Source organism: Equus quagga, chromosome 5 (genome assembly GCF_021613505.1).
Source record: "Equus quagga isolate Etosha38 chromosome 5, UCLA_HA_Equagga_1.0, whole genome shotgun sequence".
NCBI lineage: Eukaryota > Metazoa > Chordata > Mammalia > Perissodactyla > Equidae > Equus > Equus quagga.
In genome coordinates this window covers 14,965,089-14,985,566 of record NC_060271.1, presented here as the reverse complement: position 1 = coordinate 14,985,566, position 20,478 = coordinate 14,965,089, and the positions used below count along the sequence as shown (strand labels likewise).

Sequence of the window (20,478 nt, the reverse complement as noted above, 5' to 3'; positions counted from 1 at the left end):
CAGCGGTTTGGGGCAGTGAGAGACGACAGGTCACAGCAGAGGCAAGATCCATGGGGCTGTGGAGGCTTTCAAGGGGCTGGGACAGCTCCCGGGTTGTTGTCAGCCCTCAAAAGTGAGTACACCGCCTGGGCGGGCTCCTGCTGTCCCAGTGCCCAGGAATGGGTCTGGGTTTGCTGTAAAATGAATGACATTGGGCACACAATAAGCAGAAGCTTCTGTTAGTGGCTTAAGCTCAGGACTGTAAACGCAAGACTCCTTGCGTGTTCCCCTTGGTTTGCTTAATGCGTGCCCTTGAGGAGAAACTAAGTCAGAAGTTCAAGTCCCAGCCTTGCCAGGACCTCAGAGGGCCCTCAAGCACACAGGCCTCAGTTTCCCCATCTGTAAAAGGAGAGAGTTACACAAGATAGAATTGAAGGTCCATATTTGCCCTGAGTGAGTGTTCTTTTGTTCGTTTGTGTACATTCCTGGGCCCACAAAGATCCTTGTGTTACAGACGTGCCCTGCTCTCTAGGACACCCATGTAGCTGTGTCCTGGGGCACACGCATGAGGAACTGTGTGGGCCCTATTGTGTGTATGTGCTGGGAGGAGGGGAGACTCCAGAACAATATCCTCCCCCATCCCTCCTCAATAGGCGGAAGCCACTGGCTTCCTCCCTTTCCTGCCTCCTGCAAGCCTGGCCGGCAAGACTGAGGACCAAGGGGAGAAGAGAGGATGGGAAAATCAGTCCAATAGCCCCCAGGTCTGTCCTTACCACAACCCTCCCCCCACCTCAAGTGACCCCATTCCAGGGGCTTCCAGGCCACACCCATCCCCAGCCTTGCAGGGGCCAGACTCGGGGGCTCCTGGAGGCCTAGAAACAGGATAAGTCCTTCCCGCCCCTCTCGCCTGCCACCCCTCCTACCTAAGCTAAGTCACTTCCTTTTCCTCCCTAGCACCAACACACACTGACCGGCATAAGCTGAGCAGCCAGACCCAGATTAACTGACCGTGGGCCCAGCTTGTCCTGGCTGGCCTGGTCAGCCTCCGGAGTATGGTCTGGCTGGGGCCCCCTTTACTGCTCCCCATCCTCTTCCTGGCTTCTGATGTTGGTGAGTCTCCCCCAAACCACCCCTCCCAGTCAGTCCCCAAGGCCCTGGTTCTCCCCCGGGAAACCCTATCATCACCTCCACCACTTTTCTCCATACTCTGATGAGCTAGAAAGTGGGATCAGGGCCAGGGAAAACCCAGGCAGTCTCTAGAAATCACTGCAGCCTGGGAATGGAGGAGTGGGGAGAGGGCAGCAGCCACCAACTGTGCTAGACCTTAGGACAAGTGGCGACAGCAGGGCCTATGGGCCCTGTGAAGTTTTCAGGGGGTGCTCATAGGTCAGTGCGTTGGAGTCATTCAATTATTCATTTGACAAACATTTATTAAGAACCAACGATATTCCAGGAGCTGTGCTAAGTGGTGGGCCATTAGCTGAGAGGCAGGCAGCCTCCACATCTGCACACTGAGATAAAATGATGCTGAGCTCCTATGGCCATTATGGGGTTTAAATGAAGTATTTACACAGAGCACTTGGCACAGTACTGGCATCCGGTAAGGGCTTCTGAGTAACTGGTAGCTGATTGCTTCAGTGCGCTGGCCAAAGAGGATTAGAATGCAGAGCTGCCTTCGAGTGGTTCACGGTCTAATGGGGGACACAGGACATGGGGTGCGGGCTAAACAGATAGACCCAGAAGATCCAGAGGAGAATCCCAGGGGCGTCAGCTTGCTCTACCTTGGGCTAGGAGACGAAAAGAGAGTCAGGAAAGACTTCATTAAGAGTGGTGGTCTTCATTCTAGGCAGCCAGAACAACAGATGCAAGTCTCAGAGACATGGAAGCACATGAGAGAGAAGGTTCCTGGAGGGAACACAGCAGGAGGGGCAGAGTGAGAGCAGCAAAGGGCTCAAGAGCAGGCACTGTGTCCTGAGGGCAATAGGGAGCCATAGGAGGCTGTAGGCCAGAGAGTCACAAGGTCTTAGACGTTGTGATCCACTTCGGAGGATGAGTTGAGGAAGGAGGGGTGAAGCTGTTGGGATGGTGCAGGTGAGTAAGGGTGAGGGCTAAAGGAGGGTGGGCCTGGAGATGGGGATGAAGTCAAGAGGCTTTGAAGAAACAGAATGTGCAGAATTTTGTGGTGGATTGGGGCAGCCAGCACAATGCTAAGAGGTGCGGACTTTAGAATGAGACAAATTGACTCTGCCAGTTACTAATGGTATGACCTTGGGCAAATTTCTTCTCTCGAGTCTTCATTCACTGGCTATAAAATTGAGGTAATAACAGCCACCTCCTAGGATAGTTGGGATGATAAAATGAGAGAACACAAGTCAAGTGCCTGGTATATAATTGGCCTCCAATAAACATTAATTATTACAACAGGAGGAGTAGGAAAGACTCCAAAGTTTGTGTCTCAGGTGATGAGTGAGTCAGGGAGCACCAGAGAGGGGCAGGTTTGAGGAGAGCTGATGGAAATGCAGCCCCGAGCTGAGAGGCTGTCCCAGGGTCACTGACTCAGAGCTGCCAGTTAAAGCCAAGGGAGTGGATGAGCTGGCTGGAGGCGGCCTGAAGAATAACTGTTATTACCCTCGCCTGTAAATGGAAAGACATCACCTCCACTGGAGGGTGTGAGGCTCCAATGGAAAACAGGTGCTCAGCACAGGATAGGCAGTCAGCAAACCCAGCTTGACTCACGGTAGGCCTTGAAAGAACAGGAATTGATAAGCTAAGTGGCAGCCAGCAGGCAGACACAGAGAAGGAGGGGCCCAGGAGGGTGTGAGGCCCGGGGCTGAGAAGGCTCATGGGCTCTCCCTGGTCAGGCCTGGCCTCCAGACTCCAGCTCCACTTGGTCTCTCCCGACTCTCAGCCTCACACGTGTGTTCCAACCACACGGAGCCTGGACAGCCCCCTGTCCACGCCATAGGCTTTTTCACTCCATGCCTTTACTCAGGCTGCTCCCTCTGCCTGGAATACCCTTTCCTACCACTGACCTTTCCCCATCCTCATTCTCCTCACCCTCATGTCCTGCTCAGCTTTAAGACCCTGGAGCTTTGTCTCCCAGGAGGCCTGTCTTCATCCCTGCCTCCCTCATGCTGGGTTAGGCACCCCTTCTCTGTGCTCCCCACTGCACTTAGCTCCTTGCATTTGACAGGTATGGCCATGTCTGTCTCCCCAACAAGGCAGAGAGCCCTTTGGAAGGCAAAGAGTAAGGCCCACCTCCAGTCTGTGTCTGCCCCAGGCCTGCCCGCCCCAGGCCTGCCCTCCCTGTTTCTGGCCTTTCACTAGGCCCAGAGCTCCCTTCCTTTCTGTCCCACAACCACCAGGCTCCAGAAGCCAGCCTCTCCCACCTTAAATCCCAGCACTGCAAACATGTCTAGGTTTCTGGAGTGACAGGGAAGGGTCCCTCCAAGACCCGTCTCTTCTCCACGGCTCTCCCAGCCCGCACCCTCGTGGTGGGGGGCAGGGAGAGAGGAGCCCCTTTGCAGAGCAGTGGAAGAGACAGGTCAAGCAAGGGGGCTGATGGGGAATAAAAAGCGAGGAAACGGAGACGGAGCATCGATCATTCTTTCCGAAAGCTGGGCTGTAAAGGGAAGCCATCTGGCAGGAGAAGGGAGGGGACTGGGAGGCCAGAGAAGGGGCTTTGTTTTTGTTTTTGTTCTTCTAGGATGAAGAGGCTTGAGGGAAAGGGGCCAGCGCACGGAGAAGGGGAAAAGGAGAGGAAGGGAGGGGGTGGAAGCGCCTGATAAAGTGCAGCGCCTGGGGGGGTGGGGGGTGGGGGAGGGAGAGCAGCGGGGAGGGGTTGGGGACCCCAGCTGATCTGAGCTCTGGTGTCCCGCCCCAGGTGCGGCCGTGGACCTGACGCTGCTGGCCGACCTGCGCCTCACCGAGCCCCAGCGTTTCTTCCTGACCTGCGTGTCCGGGGAGGCCGGGGTGGGCAGGGGCTCGGACGCCTGGGGCGCCCCGCTGCTGCTGGAGAAGGACGACCGCATCGTGCGCACGCCCCCGCCCTGGCAGCCCCCGCACCTGGCCCGCAACGGCTCGCACCAGGTCACGCTGCGCGGCTTCTCGCAACCCTCCGACCTCGTAGGCGTCTTCTCCTGCGTGGGCGGCGCGGGGGCGCGGCGCACGCCGGTCATCTACGTGCACAACAGCCCCGGAGGTGAGTCTGGCCCGGGGGTAAGGAGGGGGAGGAGGGGGGCTGCCTTCACCTCTGACCCCAGCCTCCACCCCTCAGCCCACCTGCACCCGGACAAGGTCACACACACGGTGAACAAAGGCGACACGGCAGTGCTGTCCGCACGTGTGCGCAAGGAGAAGCAGATGGATGTGATCTGGAAGAGCAACGGTGAGCGGGCATCTGAGCTGGGTGGGCAGATAAACCTGTAGGTTTGACACCCGGACCCCTCCATCACCCTCAGCACCCCCAGCTTTGGCCCTCTACACACCCATGACTCTGACACACCTGTTACCCCCCGGCCCACCTCCAGGCCTGTCCTCTGCCCTGGACCCTGGGAAGCACGTGCATCCATCTCCTCTCTAGCTCTGAGCTGTCCTCCTACTGCACACAGAGGAGCGGCCCCTCCCAGTCAGCTACCTCCTTCCCTGTCACCCCCAAGTCAGCACTCTGTTAAACCCTCGCCTTTGACTCTCCCCTGGGAGTTAGCAGGTGCTGTTATATAGCCCACCTGGCAGGGAGCAGCAGTCCCCAGGGGGAAGAAGAAAACTGGTGACAAAGTCCCAGCACAGGCGGGGGGAAGTCTAACATCTTCCAAAGATCTGTCCAGACTCACATGTGGGGGCCTGGGGATCTCGGCCCAGGCCTGCCCCCGCCCCGGCCCTGCAGGCCCTCTGGCCACCCCATGGGAGGGAGTGGCCCCAAGATTCCTGCCGCAGCCCTCAGACGCCCAGCCCTTGGGCTGCCTCTTGTGTCCCTTGGCTCCTGAGGGAGGAGGACCCTTCTCTTGGCTAAGGTGTTTGCCTCCTGGGCTCCGGCCCCACAAATTGATAAGGGATGTGGAGAGTCAGGTAGACCTGGGCTCCCTTGAGTCTGTTCAGTCCTGAGCAGAGAGGCAAGAAGGGGGTAGGACAGGGACCCTAATATTAGGGTCTGCATGTTCTGGAGGGAGAGGAATCCCCCAGTGGATGACACCCTAACTGTGCCCAGAAGGAGGAATGGGAATTAGCCAAACAAAGAAGGAAGGAAGGCATTCCAGAAGCAGGATAAATAAGAGCAAAAGCAGGAAGCTCTGAATAGCGTGGTGTTTCTAGAAGAGAAACAAGCAATTCAGGAATTCAGGAATGTTAGGAGTCGGGCACGTGTAGAGAGGCTGAGCAGTGGCCAGACAGATGAATAGGATGCGCCAAGGGGCTGGGTGTTGTCCTGAGGCCAGTAGAGAACTGTTGCAGGGTTTAAGAGGGGAGCTGCAGAGGACTCTGTTACAGAAAAATCACACTGCCTGCTGAATGGAGGACGGGTGGGAAAGGGGGAGACTGGAGGCAGAGATTGCTTAGGAGGCTGTGGGAGGCTGGGACTGCGTGGTGGCGGAGGGCATGGAAAGAAGCGGACTGCTCTAGGAGATGAGGAAGAGGTAGACTGAACAGGACCTGATGGTTTACCCAGTGGTTGGTGGAACGTGGAGAAGAGGATGCTTCCTGGCTTTCTAGCTTGAGTACAGACACTCACTGGTTCCTTCCCCCAAGTCTGATCACCATGCATAGTGCACATTGGTGTGGCAGAGGTGGGCAGAGGGCAGTGCCAGCTTTCATGTGGTGCTGAGGCCCCTGACCTGTTTATGCCCCCAGGATCCTACTTCTCTACCCTGGACTGGCATGAGGCCCAGGATGGCCGGTTCCTGCTGCGGTTCCCAGATGTGCAGCCACCATCGAGTGGCATCTACAGTGCTACCTACCTAGAAGCCAGCCCACTGGGTAGTGCCTTCTTTCGGCTCATCGTGCGAGGTCAGGGGCAGAGGGCAGAGGTGGTGGGGGTATGGGAAACGAGGAGCCCTGTGGGCACTTCCTGTGGGTCCCCTGGATCCCCTAGGCCCCCAGGGCTGCCCTAGTCCTCAGCAGCAGTGGTCAGGTGGGTGAGGGTCAGCTGCTGAAAGAACATTCCTCCAGGCTGTGAGGCTGGGCGCTGGGGCCCAGGCTGTACCAAGGAATGCCCAGGCTGCCTGCATGGAGGTGTCTGCCATGACCAGGATGGCGAGTGTGTGTGCCCCCCTGGATTCACTGGCACCCGCTGTGAGCAGGGTAAGGAGGACCTAGGCAGGAGAGGATGCCTGGCTGGGGGAAGACCCTCAAACCATGGGGATGGAGCTTGGGGGGTGAAAGTACCAGGTAGTTGCTACACCCTGGGGTCCGACAGAGGCCCCACACCCACATGCCCTCTTTCTAGCCTGCAGAGAGGGCCGTTTTGGGCAGAGCTGCCAAGAACAGTGCCCAGGCACATCAGGCTGCCGGGGCCTCACCTTCTGCCTCCCGGACCCCTACGGCTGTTCTTGTGGATCTGGCTGGAGAGGAAGCCAGTGCCAGGAAGGTAAGGACTAACCCACTCTCCATGGTCCCTGACCCAGACCGGGGCCACAACCTTGATCTGGACCCTTCGCTCCTGCCTGAACTTACACACCAAGCCCTCCACGATCCCTGTTCCCCTGACCAGTGCCCTCTCCACCCAGCCTATCATTACCCAGACCCCAGCTGTGCCCTTGTTACCCCCTGGCCTGTGCCCCTGTAACCACACCTCCTCTGTTCCCAGCCTGTGCCCCTGGCCATTTTGGGGCCGATTGCCGCCTCCGGTGCCAGTGTCAGAATGGCGGCACTTGTGACCGCTTCAGCGGCTGTGTCTGCCCCTCGGGGTGGCATGGAGTACACTGTGAGAAGTCAGGTATGAGCACAAGGGGCTGTGAGACCCCTCGAGACAAGTCAGCATTCACCAGGCACGTCTCCCTGTTAGTACTCAAAGTCTGGAAGGAGTTCTCACCACTCAGCCCACCATCCGTCCAGGGGTGGGCAGCAGCCCAAGTGTGTGGGAGCCCAGAGGAGGCCCCTGAGCAGTCTGAGAGGGTCAGGGAGGCCTTCTGGGAAGCGGTGAGGTCTGAGATGGGATATGAAGGATGAGAGAGATGGCCGGGGAAAGAGCATAGGCAAAGGCCCAGGGGTTGAGAACCCAGGCTCAGGTACCAGGACAGTGGAGTGGAGGAAGGCTGGGAAAGTGGTCAGAAGAGGTCAGATCTTGGGAACGTTGAATGGCAGGCCAAAGAGTCTGCACTTAATATGACAGAGGTGGTAGGGAATTGTTGAAGAGGCACAGGTGGTCAGACGTGTGTTCGAGAAAGGGCCCCAGCTGCTGAGTGGAGAATGGAAGCAGGAGACCCCGGGGGATCTGTAGCAGGGCCCAGAAACGAAGGAGGCCTGACCCAGTGTCCAGCTGTGAGGCTCGGGAGGGGCCTGGGTGCAGTATGAGACGATGTCAGGAGGTGGCGGGGTGTGGGAGGTGGGCTCTGCGGCTATCAGAGGTGGGAAGGAGTGACTCGGGTGACTCCCTGGAGGGTCACGTGGGACTTTGCTGGCTTTCAGACTCGGGTGACTGGGCAGATGGTGGTCAGTGTCTGCCCCTGTGGGGGCTCTGGGATGAGTGTCCTCTCTCTCCCCAGACCGGATCCCCCAGATCCTTGATGTGGCCTCAGAACTGGAGTTCAACTTAGAGACAATGCCCCGAATCAACTGTGCGGCCGCGGGGAACCCCTTCCCGGTCCGGGGCAGCATGGAGCTCCGCAAGCCAGATGGCACCGTCCTCCAGGTGAGCCCCGGTGAGCCCTAACCCAGGGCCCCGTCCCGCCAGCTCCACAGTTGACCCCTCAAACCCCGACCCCTCAGGGCTTTCTATGGGCTCTACCCACTGACCTGGCCATGGCTCACATAGGGTTGGGCTGATTGTTGCGGGGCTGCCACCTGGCTTCTGTCCTCTCATCAATCCAGACAGACACATGCGGTTCTGCCACATAGGGCACATTGTCTGTGGTCTGTCCCCTTCCCCGGTCTCTCTCAGTCCACCAAGGCCATTGTGGAGCCAGACAGGACCACAGCTGAGTTCGAGGTGCCCCGCTTGACCCTCGGGGACAGTGGGCTCTGGGAGTGCCGGGTGTCCACATCTGGTGGCCAAGACAGCCGACGCTTCAGGGTCAACGTCAAAGGTCAGTGATGTCCTGGGGCTGTGGAGGATGGACAGTGGGCAGAGTGGGCACTAGTCAATGCTGCTCAGACTGGGCATTGTAGCAGGAAGGGCAAGGGCATCTAAGGTCACAGCCCAGCACCAGGCAAAGAAGAGGGCTTGGGATCAACCAGAGGCCTGGGCTGGGCACCCTCAAGGCTGGGGACAAGCTCAGTCCCATCTGGAAAGGACATCCCGTGCCTCAGAAGCCCAACACCTTCCAGCCTTGCCCAGCCTCCTGCCTGGCCGTGCTTCCCCTCTCCACCTCCTGCAACCCCTCCTGGCAGACACACACAGGGTGCCTTTAATTGTGCCTCTGGATGCTGCCTCCCGACTCTGAGTCACATCCCAGGGCACTCAGTGCTAGAACAGGGGAGCGCATGGGCTGTGGGGCGCAGAGGGTGGCCTGCTCACCTTCCCAGAGGTGCTGCGTTGGAGTCTCCAGGGGAATGAGGAGGGAGCCACCCATGCCGGGATTGCTCAGAGCAGAGCACCCGACCGACCGGGGTCTGGGTGACCCTTCACTTCCTCCAGCACCACGAGGCCTTGGCCATTCACACTCTCTGCTGCCCCTTGGCTCCTCCTTCCCTCTACTCCTGACGTCCCCTCCTTCCCCACAGAAGCCCAGACCTCTCTCTCACCTTCCTCTTTCTCACTGTCAGACTCTGCTTCTCGCTTGCTCACCAGCCCCCTCCCATGACTTTGCAGCCCCTCCACCACCAGGAAATATGAGCATGGCCCCAGGGCTCCACCTGCAGCCTTTCTCTCCTCACTCTCCCCAGCCTTTGGACCCAGACGAGCTGGATTCGAATCCTCACTCTACAAATTCCTAGTTCCATCACCTTAAGCAAGTTACTTAGCCCCTTGTAGCTAGTTGTTTCTCTCTCTGAAAATGAGATATCAGTGCTCACTTGATAGGGTTGCTGTGCAGATTAAATTAGATGATGCATTGAAGCATTCAGCATTGATGCAGAGTATGCACTCAATATATGTTGACATTTATTATCATTTAAAATGTGATTTACTCCGAAGATTTCACTGGCCCCCTGGCAACTCCCAGATATGATCTGCAGCCTGGACCCCTCTCCTGAGCCCCAGATCCATTTGGTGGGACCTCCATGAAGTGAGATCTGGTTCTGAAGTCAGTGTGGAAGTTACCTGGTGTCTGATTCAGGGGCCCAGCTGCCTCCTGATCAGCTAACCCCCTGCATGAGCCATGGGCACCGGGGGTTCCAGAGGATCCAAACTGGGACTTCATCTCTCTCCAAATCAGCACCTCCTCATGACCTGCTCATTTCTGTCTGACGCCACTGTTCCTCTCCACCCCCTCAGCTCATAACCCTCCATCCTGCTTGACCCACCTGCCTTCCCTCCCTTGCTTCCATCCATCCGTCCATACATTCTTCTTAGAAAATCTTCTTAGTAAATGTTTGGAAGAAGCAAGGGAACCAGTTAAGGCATCAGTGCAATAATCTGGAGAGAAGGCTAAGACTAGAACAGGGGCAGTGACCATGGAGTGAGGAAGCAGGGCAGGAACACAAAAGCTGTTTTGGGGTAGAACTGACTGATTTTAGCTCAAACCCTGGCTCCATCTCCCCCTGGCTGCATGTCCCTAGACAAGTTCTTCAGTGTCCCTGAGCTTCAGTGTCATCATTCATAACACAGGAGCAATGAGCCCCATCTGAAATGTGGTTCTCAGAATTGGGGACCATGCATATGAAGCATTCAGGACAGAGCAGGTGCTTCATCACTGGCTAGTTTTTTTTTGTTTTGTTTTTAATTAAGAAAATGATGAATGATGGGGGAAGGGTGGAGAGCAGGCTGACACCATGTTCTCTCCCTGCCTTGGGCTTCAGCCGCTCTGTCCACCCCCACACTGCATGGGCATAGTGCGCTCCCCTAAACCCTGTTTGGACATGTCACTCCCGCACTAAACATCCTTTGGGATACCCTCATGTCCTTATTCCCAAGACCTTGTGCCCCAAGCTGCCCAGGGGGCAGAACTCTGTCCTCCTTGGGCCCTGGTCATCTGTTGAACTTGGTCTCTCCCCAGCCCAGAGGGTCTCCAAATCCAAACTGAGACCCGAGGTGTCTTTGATGGCCAGAGCCCAGAGTCCTCTCATTTTCCTGAGGACTGGGTAGGCTGTCTGGCCATGCCTTATGCCGAGTCTCCTGGCAGTGCCCCCAGTGGCCCGGACTGCTCCTCGGCTCCTGGCCAAGCAGAGCCGCCAGCTTGTGGTCTCCCCACTGGTCTCCTTCTCTGGGGACGGACCCATCGCATCTGTGCGCCTGCACTACCGGCCCCAGGACAGCACCATGGACTGGTCAGCCATTGTAGGTGAGTGGGAAGAGAGCTGGGGTGGCAGGGGGCTGGGGCAGGACAGGGGTGTTGGTCATAGGAGGGAAGAAGGGGAGAATGGAAAGGGAGGGAGAATGGCGTAAGGAGAAGAGAGGGCTGAGGGGAGAATGGCAGGTCTAGAAGCAGTTGGAACTGAATAATGTGTGCTGTGCACCCCACCCCCAGTGGACCCCAGTGAGAATGTGACGTTAATGAACCTGAGGCCGAAGACGGGATACAGTGTCCGTGTGCAGCTGAGCCGGCCAGGGGATGGGGGGGAGGGAGCCTGGGGGCCTCCCACCCTCATGACCACAGACTGTCCTGGTGAGAAACCAAGAGTTGTCCCTTCCTGTCCCTCCAGGGGCCACTGTCCTGTACACTCAGGGGTTGTCATGTCTTGTCCACCTCAGGGGCCCCTACCTTTCCCACTGGAGATTGTCCCACCCCGTCCACCAGGGATCACTGTCCTGTCCTGCCCCAGGGATCCACTGGACAGTTCTGACCCCTGACCTCTGGCTTCAGAGCCCTTGTTGCAGCCATGGCTGGAGGGCTGGCATGCGGAGGGCCCTGACCGCTTGCGAGTAAGCTGGTCCTTGCCCTCGGTGCCTGGGCCACTTGTGGGCGATGGTTTCCTGCTGCGCCTGTGGGACGGGGCACGGGGACAGGAGCGGCGGGAGAACGTCTCGTCCCCCCAGGCCCGCACCGCCTTGCTGACGGGACTCACGCCTGGCACCCACTACCAGCTGGATGTGCGGCTCTACCACTGCACCGTCCTGGGCCCTGCCTCGCCCCCCGCACGCGTGCTTCTGCCCCCCAGTGGTATGCTGGGGAAGGGGGTCACAGGCTCGGGATGAGAGGGGTTTAGGAGACTGGGTGGACATGGACAGAAAACATGGACATAAGGAGGACCCAGGATATCAGGCAGACATGACACAGGGAGGACATGCGACGGGGGAGGTATAGAATACCAGGAGCTTATGCGGTGGAGCAGAGCATGGGGAGGTCACAGTTCATGTGGAGAAGAAGGGTCATGGGAAGGAGGACGTGAGACTTGAGGGAATACAGGGCATGGGGGGGACATGGGAGGATCTGGGACACCAGGAAGATACGGGATATGAGGAGAACGAGGGGAAGCAGAAGCTCAGAGGTGGAGGAGGCTATAGAGAAAGGAATTTAGGCCAGCAGGGAGGGTGGAGGTTGGCAGGGTGGCTCCCATTCTAGGGTCCACAGAGCAGAGGACCCAGCTAGAGTGGACCTGTCTGACCCCACAGCTACATAGCCTGGTCCTGTCTGAGCCATGCCTTCCCACCCCCATCTCCCCAGGGCCCCCAGCCCCCCGACACCTCCAGGCCCAGGCCCTCTCAGACTCTGAGATCCAGCTGATGTGGCAGCGCCCAGAGGCTCTGGCTGGGCCTATATCCAAGTACATCGTGGAGGTACAGGTGGCTGGGGGCTCAGGAGACCCACTGTGGATGGATGTGGACAGGCCCGAGGAGACAAGCACCATTGTCCGCGGCCTCAATGCCAGCACACGCTACCTCTTCCGTGTGCGGGCCAGTGTCCAGGGTCCTGGTGACTGGAGCAACATGGTAGAAGAGTCCACTCTGGGCAATGGTGAGAGAGCAGGTCCCACGGGGACTCCTGGGCCTAGGGTTGGTCTCAGTGCTCTCTCCCTCCACATGATCCTGCCTTGAAGCTGGGGCATTCTGGGCCCCTCCCGACAAGTGACATGAGCTTTGGTACTGGGGGCCCTGACCCTCCCCTTCTTATGATCTGCTCTCTTAGGCAAAATCATCACTCCAGTGACCCCCTGTCCCTAGGCCTCACATCCCCCTCCCCAGTACTGGGATCTCTGACCTCTCCCTCTGTGCAAGCCCATGGTGGCCTCTGGGTTCCCTAACCCCCACCCCCTGATCTGCCCCTCTTTTTGTGTCTAGGGCTGCAGAGCGGGGACCCAGTCCAAGAGATCCGGGCAGCTGAAGAGGGCCTGGATAAACAGCTGATCCTGGCTACAGTGGGCTCCGTGTCTGCCACCTGCCTCACCATCCTGGCTGCCCTCTGCACCCTGGTGTGCATCCGCAGAAGCTGCCTGCATCGCCGACGTACCTTCACCTACCAATCAGGATCGGTCAGTCATCTGTGCCCGCCCCAGGGCGCATATGTGCAGACCCTGTGTACACACAAAGTACTTGTACACCTCGAGTGTGTGTGTCTTTATGTGGTGGGTATAGACTATACTCAATGACACTCAAGGGCACAAAGTATATTTTTCTTTATTTCTCTAGAACTGAACTCAGCTCATGAGCCCGTTTATATTAGTGGTGAAACATTTACTATTACCAGTTCAGAGGAATTTCGATATGTCACCGTGGTCAATTCGGGATCTCCCCCTTCTCCCTAGGGGGGATCTAAGCCCAGGTAGCATGGTGATGTCGTGGAGGGGCACCTGGGCTTCATGCTGGCCTCTGTCCTGGCAGGCCCTCCTGGACTTGGGAGACAGCCTCCATCTGCACACATCTGTGGCTGATGTCCTCAGGCGTTCTGTGGCCTCCTGCCCACAGCCCACTCATTCTGTGAGCTCCTCATTCCATCCTCCATGCTTGTGAATCCCAGAGCCTCCTTTGGGAGACTTAAGGACTCTAGGGTGCCTCCCTGTGTGGCGCGGAAGGCAGCATATTCTGTGGCCCTCAGATCCATTGCCGCATCCCCTCACCGAGCTGTTTCCACCACTCTCGAGTTGCGCTTCCCTGTAAACCTGTCTGAGCTCTCTGTCCTTCTGTAGTCCACGCCCTTCCAGCACACAGGCCCACACTCAGGGGTGTGAGTGGGGATGCACTGCTGGCTCCTCTCCAGGGACCCAGCATCACCTCACCTTGTCACCTCCTCCCATCTCTCTCTCCCACCCGCCGGTCCTATCTCTTCGGAGATCTTCCCCACTGTTGTCACTTATGATCCAAACTCTGCCCTTGGTCCTCCAGGCCTGGACTCTTATATTTAGACCCAAGCTTTGGCATTTCAAAAAACCCCTCTTCTCTCTCAAGGGCTGATCCTTGTGATAGAAATCCTAGTGTCCAAGGCTATTGTCTCTGTCATGCTTTGAAAATACTCCCTTCAGAGACTCAATTGGCTCCTTTGTTCCAGACTGCTTTGGCCCTCCCTCTGAGGTCAGTGCCACAGAAAGCTGCCACTGCTGTGGTGGGGGGAGGGCAATGGGTACCAGTGTGGAGGGAAGGAGGTGGGAAAGCAGCCTTAAACATATATATTTTCCTAACATACATCAAGATATACCTACATATGTCTGCGTGTGGGTGGGTGTAACGTGAATGTGTGTGCCATATATGAGTGCATGTGTGCATTCATTTGTGGGTATATATGTGTGTATCCCTGATAACGTGTGTCCCTGTGCTTGTGTTCTTCCATGTGCACATGTGCATGTGTACCTTGGCTGGATGCACCTGTATACAGTGCCACCACTAGAACATGCATGTGCATTTTTATGTGTGCCTTCAGCTTGCCGTGTTTCATGTGAATCCATGTGACCCATGTCCCGAACCCTCACCCATCAAGCTTGGCTTCAGCTCACTTAGGGAGCCCCACCACTGGGTCTGTCTTCACCTTCTTCCGGTTCTCATATTGGCAGCCCCTTAGTCCTGTTCAGCTGTTTCCTTTTGCTGCCATCAGCTCTGCCCAAGTGGCCCAGCTCCTGCTCAATGTGGAAAGTGGACATTCCTCTTTGTTACGCTCTATCTTCAGGTCCTGGGTGGTCCATAGATGGACACCAAGAGGGTAGACTGCTGTGGAGAAGAAAACCCCTCCACTGGCACCCAGCAGCTCAGGGCTTAGCAATAAATGTACCCCAGCCCCCTGCCCAAGGCTGGAATCCTCTCCAGAGCATCCCTGGGGACAAAGAAGCCTGGTTGTGGGATGAGTATAATAATGGGAAGCTCACTGCTTCCATCAAGCTCATTCCAGTTCCTTTCTGTTCCAAATGTTAGAAATGTCATCCTTCCATTGACTCACTCCTTGTTCTTCCAGAATCCCACACACCTGAACCCCAGGCTGTGGCCGTGGACACCTGTCCACCTGATGGCCCACTCATGGCACCAACTCCCATGATTCTGTCTCAGTATGTGTCATCTCTCTGTATGTCTGTCCCTGGCTGGCCACCAGGGTGCCCTCTGTCTGGGTCTCTGTCCATTTGTCTAACCACTCTTTGTCTGCCTATCTGTGCCTCCTGCTGTCCCCATGTCTTTTGCCTGGACTGTCTGCCCACTTGTCCCATCCTGTGAAGGGCGAAGAGACCATCCTGCAGTTCAGCTCAGGCACCTTGACGCTGACCCGGCGACCAAAACCACAGCCTGAGCCCCTGAATTACCCAGTACTGGAGTGGGAGGACATCACTTTTGAGGACCTCATCGGGGAGGGGAACTTCGGCCAAGTCATCCGAGCCATGATTAAGAAGGACGGGCTCAAAATGAATGCAGCCATCAAGATGCTGAAAGGTCCACTGGGAGTGACCCCGGAACCCAGCCCCAACCCTCTCCTTTGTCCCACTCATCCCAGGCCCCACCTGGCTCCCTCCAGTAACTGACCCCAGCCCTCACCAGCCCATGCCCTTTCTCCAGAGTTATTTCTGGCAAGTGATACTGGATTCTTTGCACAGAGTATGCCTCTGAAAATGACCATCGTGACTTTGCGGGAGAACTGGAAGTTCTGTGCAAATTGGGGCATCACCCAAACATCATCAACCTCTTGGGGGCCTGTGAGAACCGAGGTGAGCCCCCAGTTCATCACCTACCCCTTCTTCCAAACCTGCATCATCAGCCACCACCTCCTCCACATCAGTAGCTTGCTGGGAGCTTCAGGTTACCTAAACTTCACTAGCAATTCTCCTTCATGCTTCAGGCCCCTGTATGTTACCATTGGGTACCTGCTGCCACCCCAGGCTGCCTGTAATAAACCACCATTGTACATCTCCTCACCTCCAGGTTACTTGTATATCGCTATTGAATATGCCCCCTACGGGAACCTGCTAGATTTTCTGCGGAAGAGCCGGGTCCTGGAAACGGACCCAGCTTTTGCCCGAGAACATGGAACGGCCTCCACCCTTAGCTCCCGGCAGCTGCTGCGTTTTGCCAGTGATGCTGCCAATGGCATGCAGTACCTGAGTGAGAAGCAGGTGTGTGTGTGTTGGGGGCATGCTAGAGAGATGAGAGGAGACCACTGGCCCGACTTCAGGAGATAAAATCAGCAGGCTCTAATTGGATGTGGGATTGAGAAATAGAGAGGACATGACCCCGAGTTGCTGGCCTGGGTGAGTGGGTAAGGGCACAGGACGAGAAGCAGGTCTGGAGGAGGTGTTGGAGGTGAAGCATCCAGGGGACATCTTGGTGGAGGTGTTGAGTTAGCAGTTGTAGATGCCTGCCTAGATGTCAGGAGAGAGGTCTGGGCCAGAGACAAGCATCTGGGAGTTGTCTCCACACAGATGGTGATGCTAATGGTGAGGGAGTGGGTGAGACCCAGCAGGAGAGGGTGAGGGTGGAGCAGAGGATGGAGGCCTGAGCCCCAGTCCAAGGACATTCTGCTTGAATGAAAGGAGAGAGGGGACAGTAGCAGGAAGGGAACGTGAGACTGAGGGAGGGGAACATGAGACTGAAGGAAGGCATTTTAAAGTTAGGAAGGTCCTGAGTATCTTTGAAAGCAGAGGGGAAGAGGCCATTGCAGAGGGAGGGGTTGATGGAGAGAGGCAGAGGGCCAAGTGGGAGGATTTAGAACTCAAAGGAGAAGGTCACTTTGGGCAAGAGAAGAGCATTTCCTTTCTCGTTAGTGAGGAGAGGGGAGAGGTTGGGAGAGAGCAGGGAGGCAGCATGTGAGAGGGGAAGGTGCAGTGTGGTCACTGGGGAAAAGCCCACCATTGTCTCAGAAAGAGGGATACAGCCTGAGTTGGCTATGGCCCAGGTTATAGGAAGGTAGGGATGACAGCCAGCACTGTGATTTTTCTCAGGCAAGAGTCGCTGATCCAGGGCAAGGCCTAGGTGGGTAGGGAGAAGAGTAAGGGGCTACCAAAGGCATGGAGGGTCCCACAAAGACTGGCCATGGGGCCAGACCCCTCACTGGCCCAGGAGTCCTGGACTCACTCATCCCCAGTCTTCCCTGACTTCTGACTATGCCTGCAGTTCATCCACAGGGACCTGGCTGCCCGAAATGTGCTGGTCGGAGAGAACCTGGCCTCCAAGATTGCAGACTTTGGCCTTTCTCGGGGGGAGGAGGTTTATGTGAAGAAGACTATGGTAAGTCTCAGCCAGTCCTGCCCCTCAGGGCTCATGCCTGGCCCCTGCCCCCCAAGACTCCTTAAATAGGCCCTTCCTTCTCACCCAACCCCTCAAACCCACTCTCTCCCAGGGGCGTCTCCCCGTGCGCTGGATGGCCATTGAGTCTCTGAACTACAGCGTCTATACCACCAAAAGTGACGTGTGAGTGTGGGGTTGGGAAGGGGCAGGAGGGCTTGGTCCCCCAAGGATGCACGCAGGCATCTCATACATGTCTCAGGTAGTCTAAGGCACGACTTTGGCATCCCTAGAGTGTGTTCCAGGTGTGACACAGGTCTATCTTGGGTATACCTTGGCAATGTCCAGCATCTTAGTGGGAGGGTAGGGGGCTAACTGGAAGGAAGTTTTGTCTTGGTAGGTGTTTCGGGGTAGTATTGGGGTAGGGGTACTTTAGGGCAGTCTTTGTCTAACAGACTGGGGGATGCCTTGGAAAGATTTTGGAATGCTGGTGGTAATGCCTGGGTAGATGGGGAGACCACTCAAGGAATGCTCTCCGCTTCCTCTCTGAAGGGCAAGGTCATCCCCACCTGGGGACCTAACCAGAGCGTGACTCTCAAGACTCCTCCTCTCTGCTCCCCACGCCCAGATGGCCATCTTGACACACCCCTGCTCCTCTCTCCAGGGAACCTGGCCTGCCCAACCCACCAGTCCTGGCTCTGCCCTTTGGCCCCAAGCCCTTTGGCCTTGGCCTGCCTGGCTCACTGGCCATCATACCAACCACCCCTCTGACCACTACTTGCCTGCTTCCTGCTTCTGCCCCAAGACCCCCTAGATTCCCTGCCCCCACTAGAATTCCCACCCTGGTTTCACCTGACAATCACCTGCATGGAGGTTGTGACAGTGTGAGAGGCAGTTAAGAGCACAGGCTTTGGAGCCAGACTGCCAGGGTTTGAATTCGGCTCTACCACTTACCAGCTGTGAGACCTTGGGCAAGCTAGCTAACCTCTCAGTGCCTCCATGTCTCCATCTCGCCAAGGCCAAACACTTGCAGAGTAGACACATGCAGGGGCTGGGAGGGGCTGCACACCTGGTAGGTAGATGATAAGCTGCTGGGCCACAGGGCCTACAAGGTAACCAAGTGCACCCTCCTCATTTCAGTTGGTCCTTTGGGGTCCTCCTCTGGGAGATCGTGAGCCTTGGTGAGTCCTTGACCCTGAGTCCTCAGTGCCCCTATGTTATCCCATCTGGGGCCCGTGGGCTGAGAAAGCTTTTGTCCCCTCCGGCAGGGGGCACACCCTACTGTGGCATGACTTGTGCTGAACTCTATGAGAAGCTGCCTCAGGGTTACCGAATGGAGCAGCCTCGTAACTGTGATGATGAAGTGTGAGTCACCTCAGCCTTGAGCCCTGTGACCCCCATCACCCTAGGTAGCCCTGACTCCTCATCTCAGCACCGCCCCCTCTGCAGGTACGAGCTGATGCGTCAGTGCTGGCGGGACCGTCCATATGAGCGACCTCCCTTTGCACAGATTGCACTGCAGCTGGGCCGAATGCTGGAAGCCAGGAAGGTGAGGAGACCCAGGGTGAAGCGGGTGGGGCTCACTAAGCTCAAAGGGGTGCCCTATTATAGGAGCTAGAAAGCAGCAGCTTCCATGTCCCTGTCCCCACCACTGGCTGCCAACACAGCTAGGCCAGCCCCAGGATGCAGCCTTCCTTTCCAGTTCGTGTTAGGTTGTTAGGTTAGTCACTAGGCCCTTCTGACCTCTTCCAAGGCCACTGCTTAATGCCAGCAGGAAATCCCTCCCCCTAGTCCCAGGTCCCAGACACTGGGGCCATCAGCCTGTTCTCATTTGGGACACCTCTTCTCATCTGGCAAGAGTGCAAACCATGAATGGTCAACCAACCAAACGGGTGGATGGATGGATGAATGAATGATACAGTAATTGAATGAATGAATAGAATTAGTGGATGCGTGTTACAATAATCATACAAATAAACACTTTAACTGAATCTAATAACCATGTGAATAAACAAATTATCAAGTAAATACAAATGAAAAAATACATGAGAATGCATAATATGATAAGTTCTTCATATGAATTAATTAATGACTAAATAACTATAGGAATTAGTAAACTATCTTAAGAATGAAGGAATGATCAAATAACCATATATATGGGTAAATCATCAAAAATAGCCTTTTGAATAAATGAATAAGTAAATGAATGAATGAATGCATGAGCAAACAATTCATTGGATGAGGGCATGAAAAAACTCCTCTCTAACAATTGTTTCAAGGGTCTCACCTGAGCCCCCCACCTATGGTCTGACGCCCTTGACCATGGGGCCATCTTGAGTCTCCAGAACAAATCAGTGTCTCCTCAAACGCCCCAACCACATGGAAGTCAAGGACCTCTAGGCCAGAGGCACCCCCATCCCTGGCCCCCACTAAAGCTTGCTCTGCTCCCCAGGCCTATGTGAACATGTCGCTGTTCGAGAACTTCACCTATGCGGGCATCGACGCTACAGCTGAGGAGGCCTGAGCTGCCGTCCAGTCAGAACCTGGCTCTGCTGGCCAGAGCAAACTCCGCTCTCCAGTCTGTGACTTCTGACCCGTGTAGCCTCTGACCTGAGCTGCCTCAAGGAATTTTTTTTAACTTAAGGAAGAAAAGAGGGGATCCAGGGATAGGGTGGGCTTAGGGGAGTTGGGTCCTCATCCTTTGCAGTTGCTCCCATGCCTCCTGCAGCTACTCTGACAGCTACCCCTCACCTCCTTCCTTCTAGTTCAGCTGCTTCACATATGTGCTCCTCATTCTGCTACCCACCGCACCCCCTACAAATCCTACCTCAGCTCCTCCACCCAAGCCAGCACCCAGCCACTCCCCACTCCTGGCCTTATAATCAGAAAAAATAAATGCTCTGAGAACCTCTATCCAATGTCTACCTTTTATTGCTGGCCAATCAAGGGGAAAAGTTGAACCAAAGAGGGAGAAACTGGACTTTCCAGGAGAAGAAACACTGTCCCTAGTTATATTGTCTTAGGCCCAAGCCCTCTGTTGGGGTTGCCTCTCCATGATGAGAGATGTTCTGGAAGACCCATTTTACACATGTACCACCCCTCACATCTCTGTCATAATGGGAAGACCAATTTCCCCCTGGTCTCTTCCTTGCTCTCCAGCCTCCATCCCCAGCACGTCTCCCTACATCTCTAGGTAGCTATCAGCCTAGGATTCTTTGCTTTGTCCAAACAGTGCATGTCTGGATCGGCTATGACCCAGCCTCAGCTCAAACCGACACCTCAACACCAGACAGATTCTGGCCTGTGTTGAGCTCCCACTTTTCCTTCTGTCTCTAGGCAGCCTTCCCTGGCTTGGTAGCCACCTTACTGCCCAGCTTGTGGGCTCTAAAGGAGGAAGGCAGGGGTCACTCCCAACTTCAGCCAGCCATGGTGGGATTCCTTTGTCTTCCTCAGAGTCTCATAGTGTTCTAGGAGGTTCTCTGTCCTGAAAGCTAGTCCCATGTTACTATCCCATGCTGTGTGGCCTTCAGCTTTACCTAGCTTTTGGATTTATCACTGCTGGCCTCAGATTTCTCTCCTGCTGGTCCTTTGGAAACAAGACTTGTCTTGCCTCACATATT

At 56.1% G+C, this 20,478-nt stretch overlaps 1 protein-coding gene across 3 annotated transcripts; it reads left to right on the top strand.

Annotated features, from left to right (window-relative positions):
* The first annotated feature begins 680 nt into the window (after window positions 1–680).
* On the top strand, window positions 681–19,771 carry TIE1 (tyrosine kinase with immunoglobulin like and EGF like domains 1). 3 transcript variants are annotated; one of them, XM_046662577.1, is made up of 24 exons: window positions 684–740; window positions 934–1,089; window positions 3,863–4,180; window positions 4,256–4,366; window positions 5,824–5,979; window positions 6,142–6,273; window positions 6,419–6,559; window positions 6,779–6,907; window positions 7,677–7,822; window positions 8,072–8,216; window positions 10,413–10,571; window positions 10,758–10,895; window positions 11,094–11,390; window positions 11,895–12,185; window positions 12,509–12,699; window positions 14,863–15,073; window positions 15,235–15,345; window positions 15,560–15,750; window positions 16,748–16,861; window positions 16,974–17,044; window positions 17,999–18,039; window positions 18,127–18,223; window positions 18,308–18,407; window positions 19,311–19,771. In XM_046662577.1, exons 2-24 carry the CDS (start codon window positions 1,032–1,034, stop codon window positions 19,380–19,382), a joined length of 3,420 nt encoding a protein of 1,139 aa, XP_046518533.1. In that variant the 5' UTR covers window positions 684–740; window positions 934–1,031; the 3' UTR covers window positions 19,383–19,771. The 3 variants fall into 3 exon arrangements, with proteins under 3 accessions (XP_046518535.1, XP_046518534.1, XP_046518533.1); XM_046662578.1 differs by lacking the exon at window positions 11,895–12,185 and having other exon boundaries at window positions 683–740; XM_046662579.1 differs by lacking the exons at window positions 11,094–11,390; window positions 11,895–12,185 and having other exon boundaries at window positions 681–740.
* Window positions 19,772–20,478: the final 707 nt, after the last annotated feature.

Excerpts from the sequence above, each read along its gene's own strand:
- TIE1 (XM_046662577.1), top strand. The coding sequence starts at position 1,032 with ATGGTCTGGCTGGGGCCCCCTTTACTGCTCCCCATCCTCTTCCTGGCT. Across the intron at positions 12,700-14,862 it reads TCACCTACCAATCAGGATCG|GGCGAAGAGACCATCCTGCA; the intron begins GTCAGTCATCTG and ends CATCCTGTGAAG. Across the intron at positions 15,751-16,747 it reads AGTACCTGAGTGAGAAGCAG|TTCATCCACAGGGACCTGGC; the intron begins GTGTGTGTGTGT and ends CTATGCCTGCAG.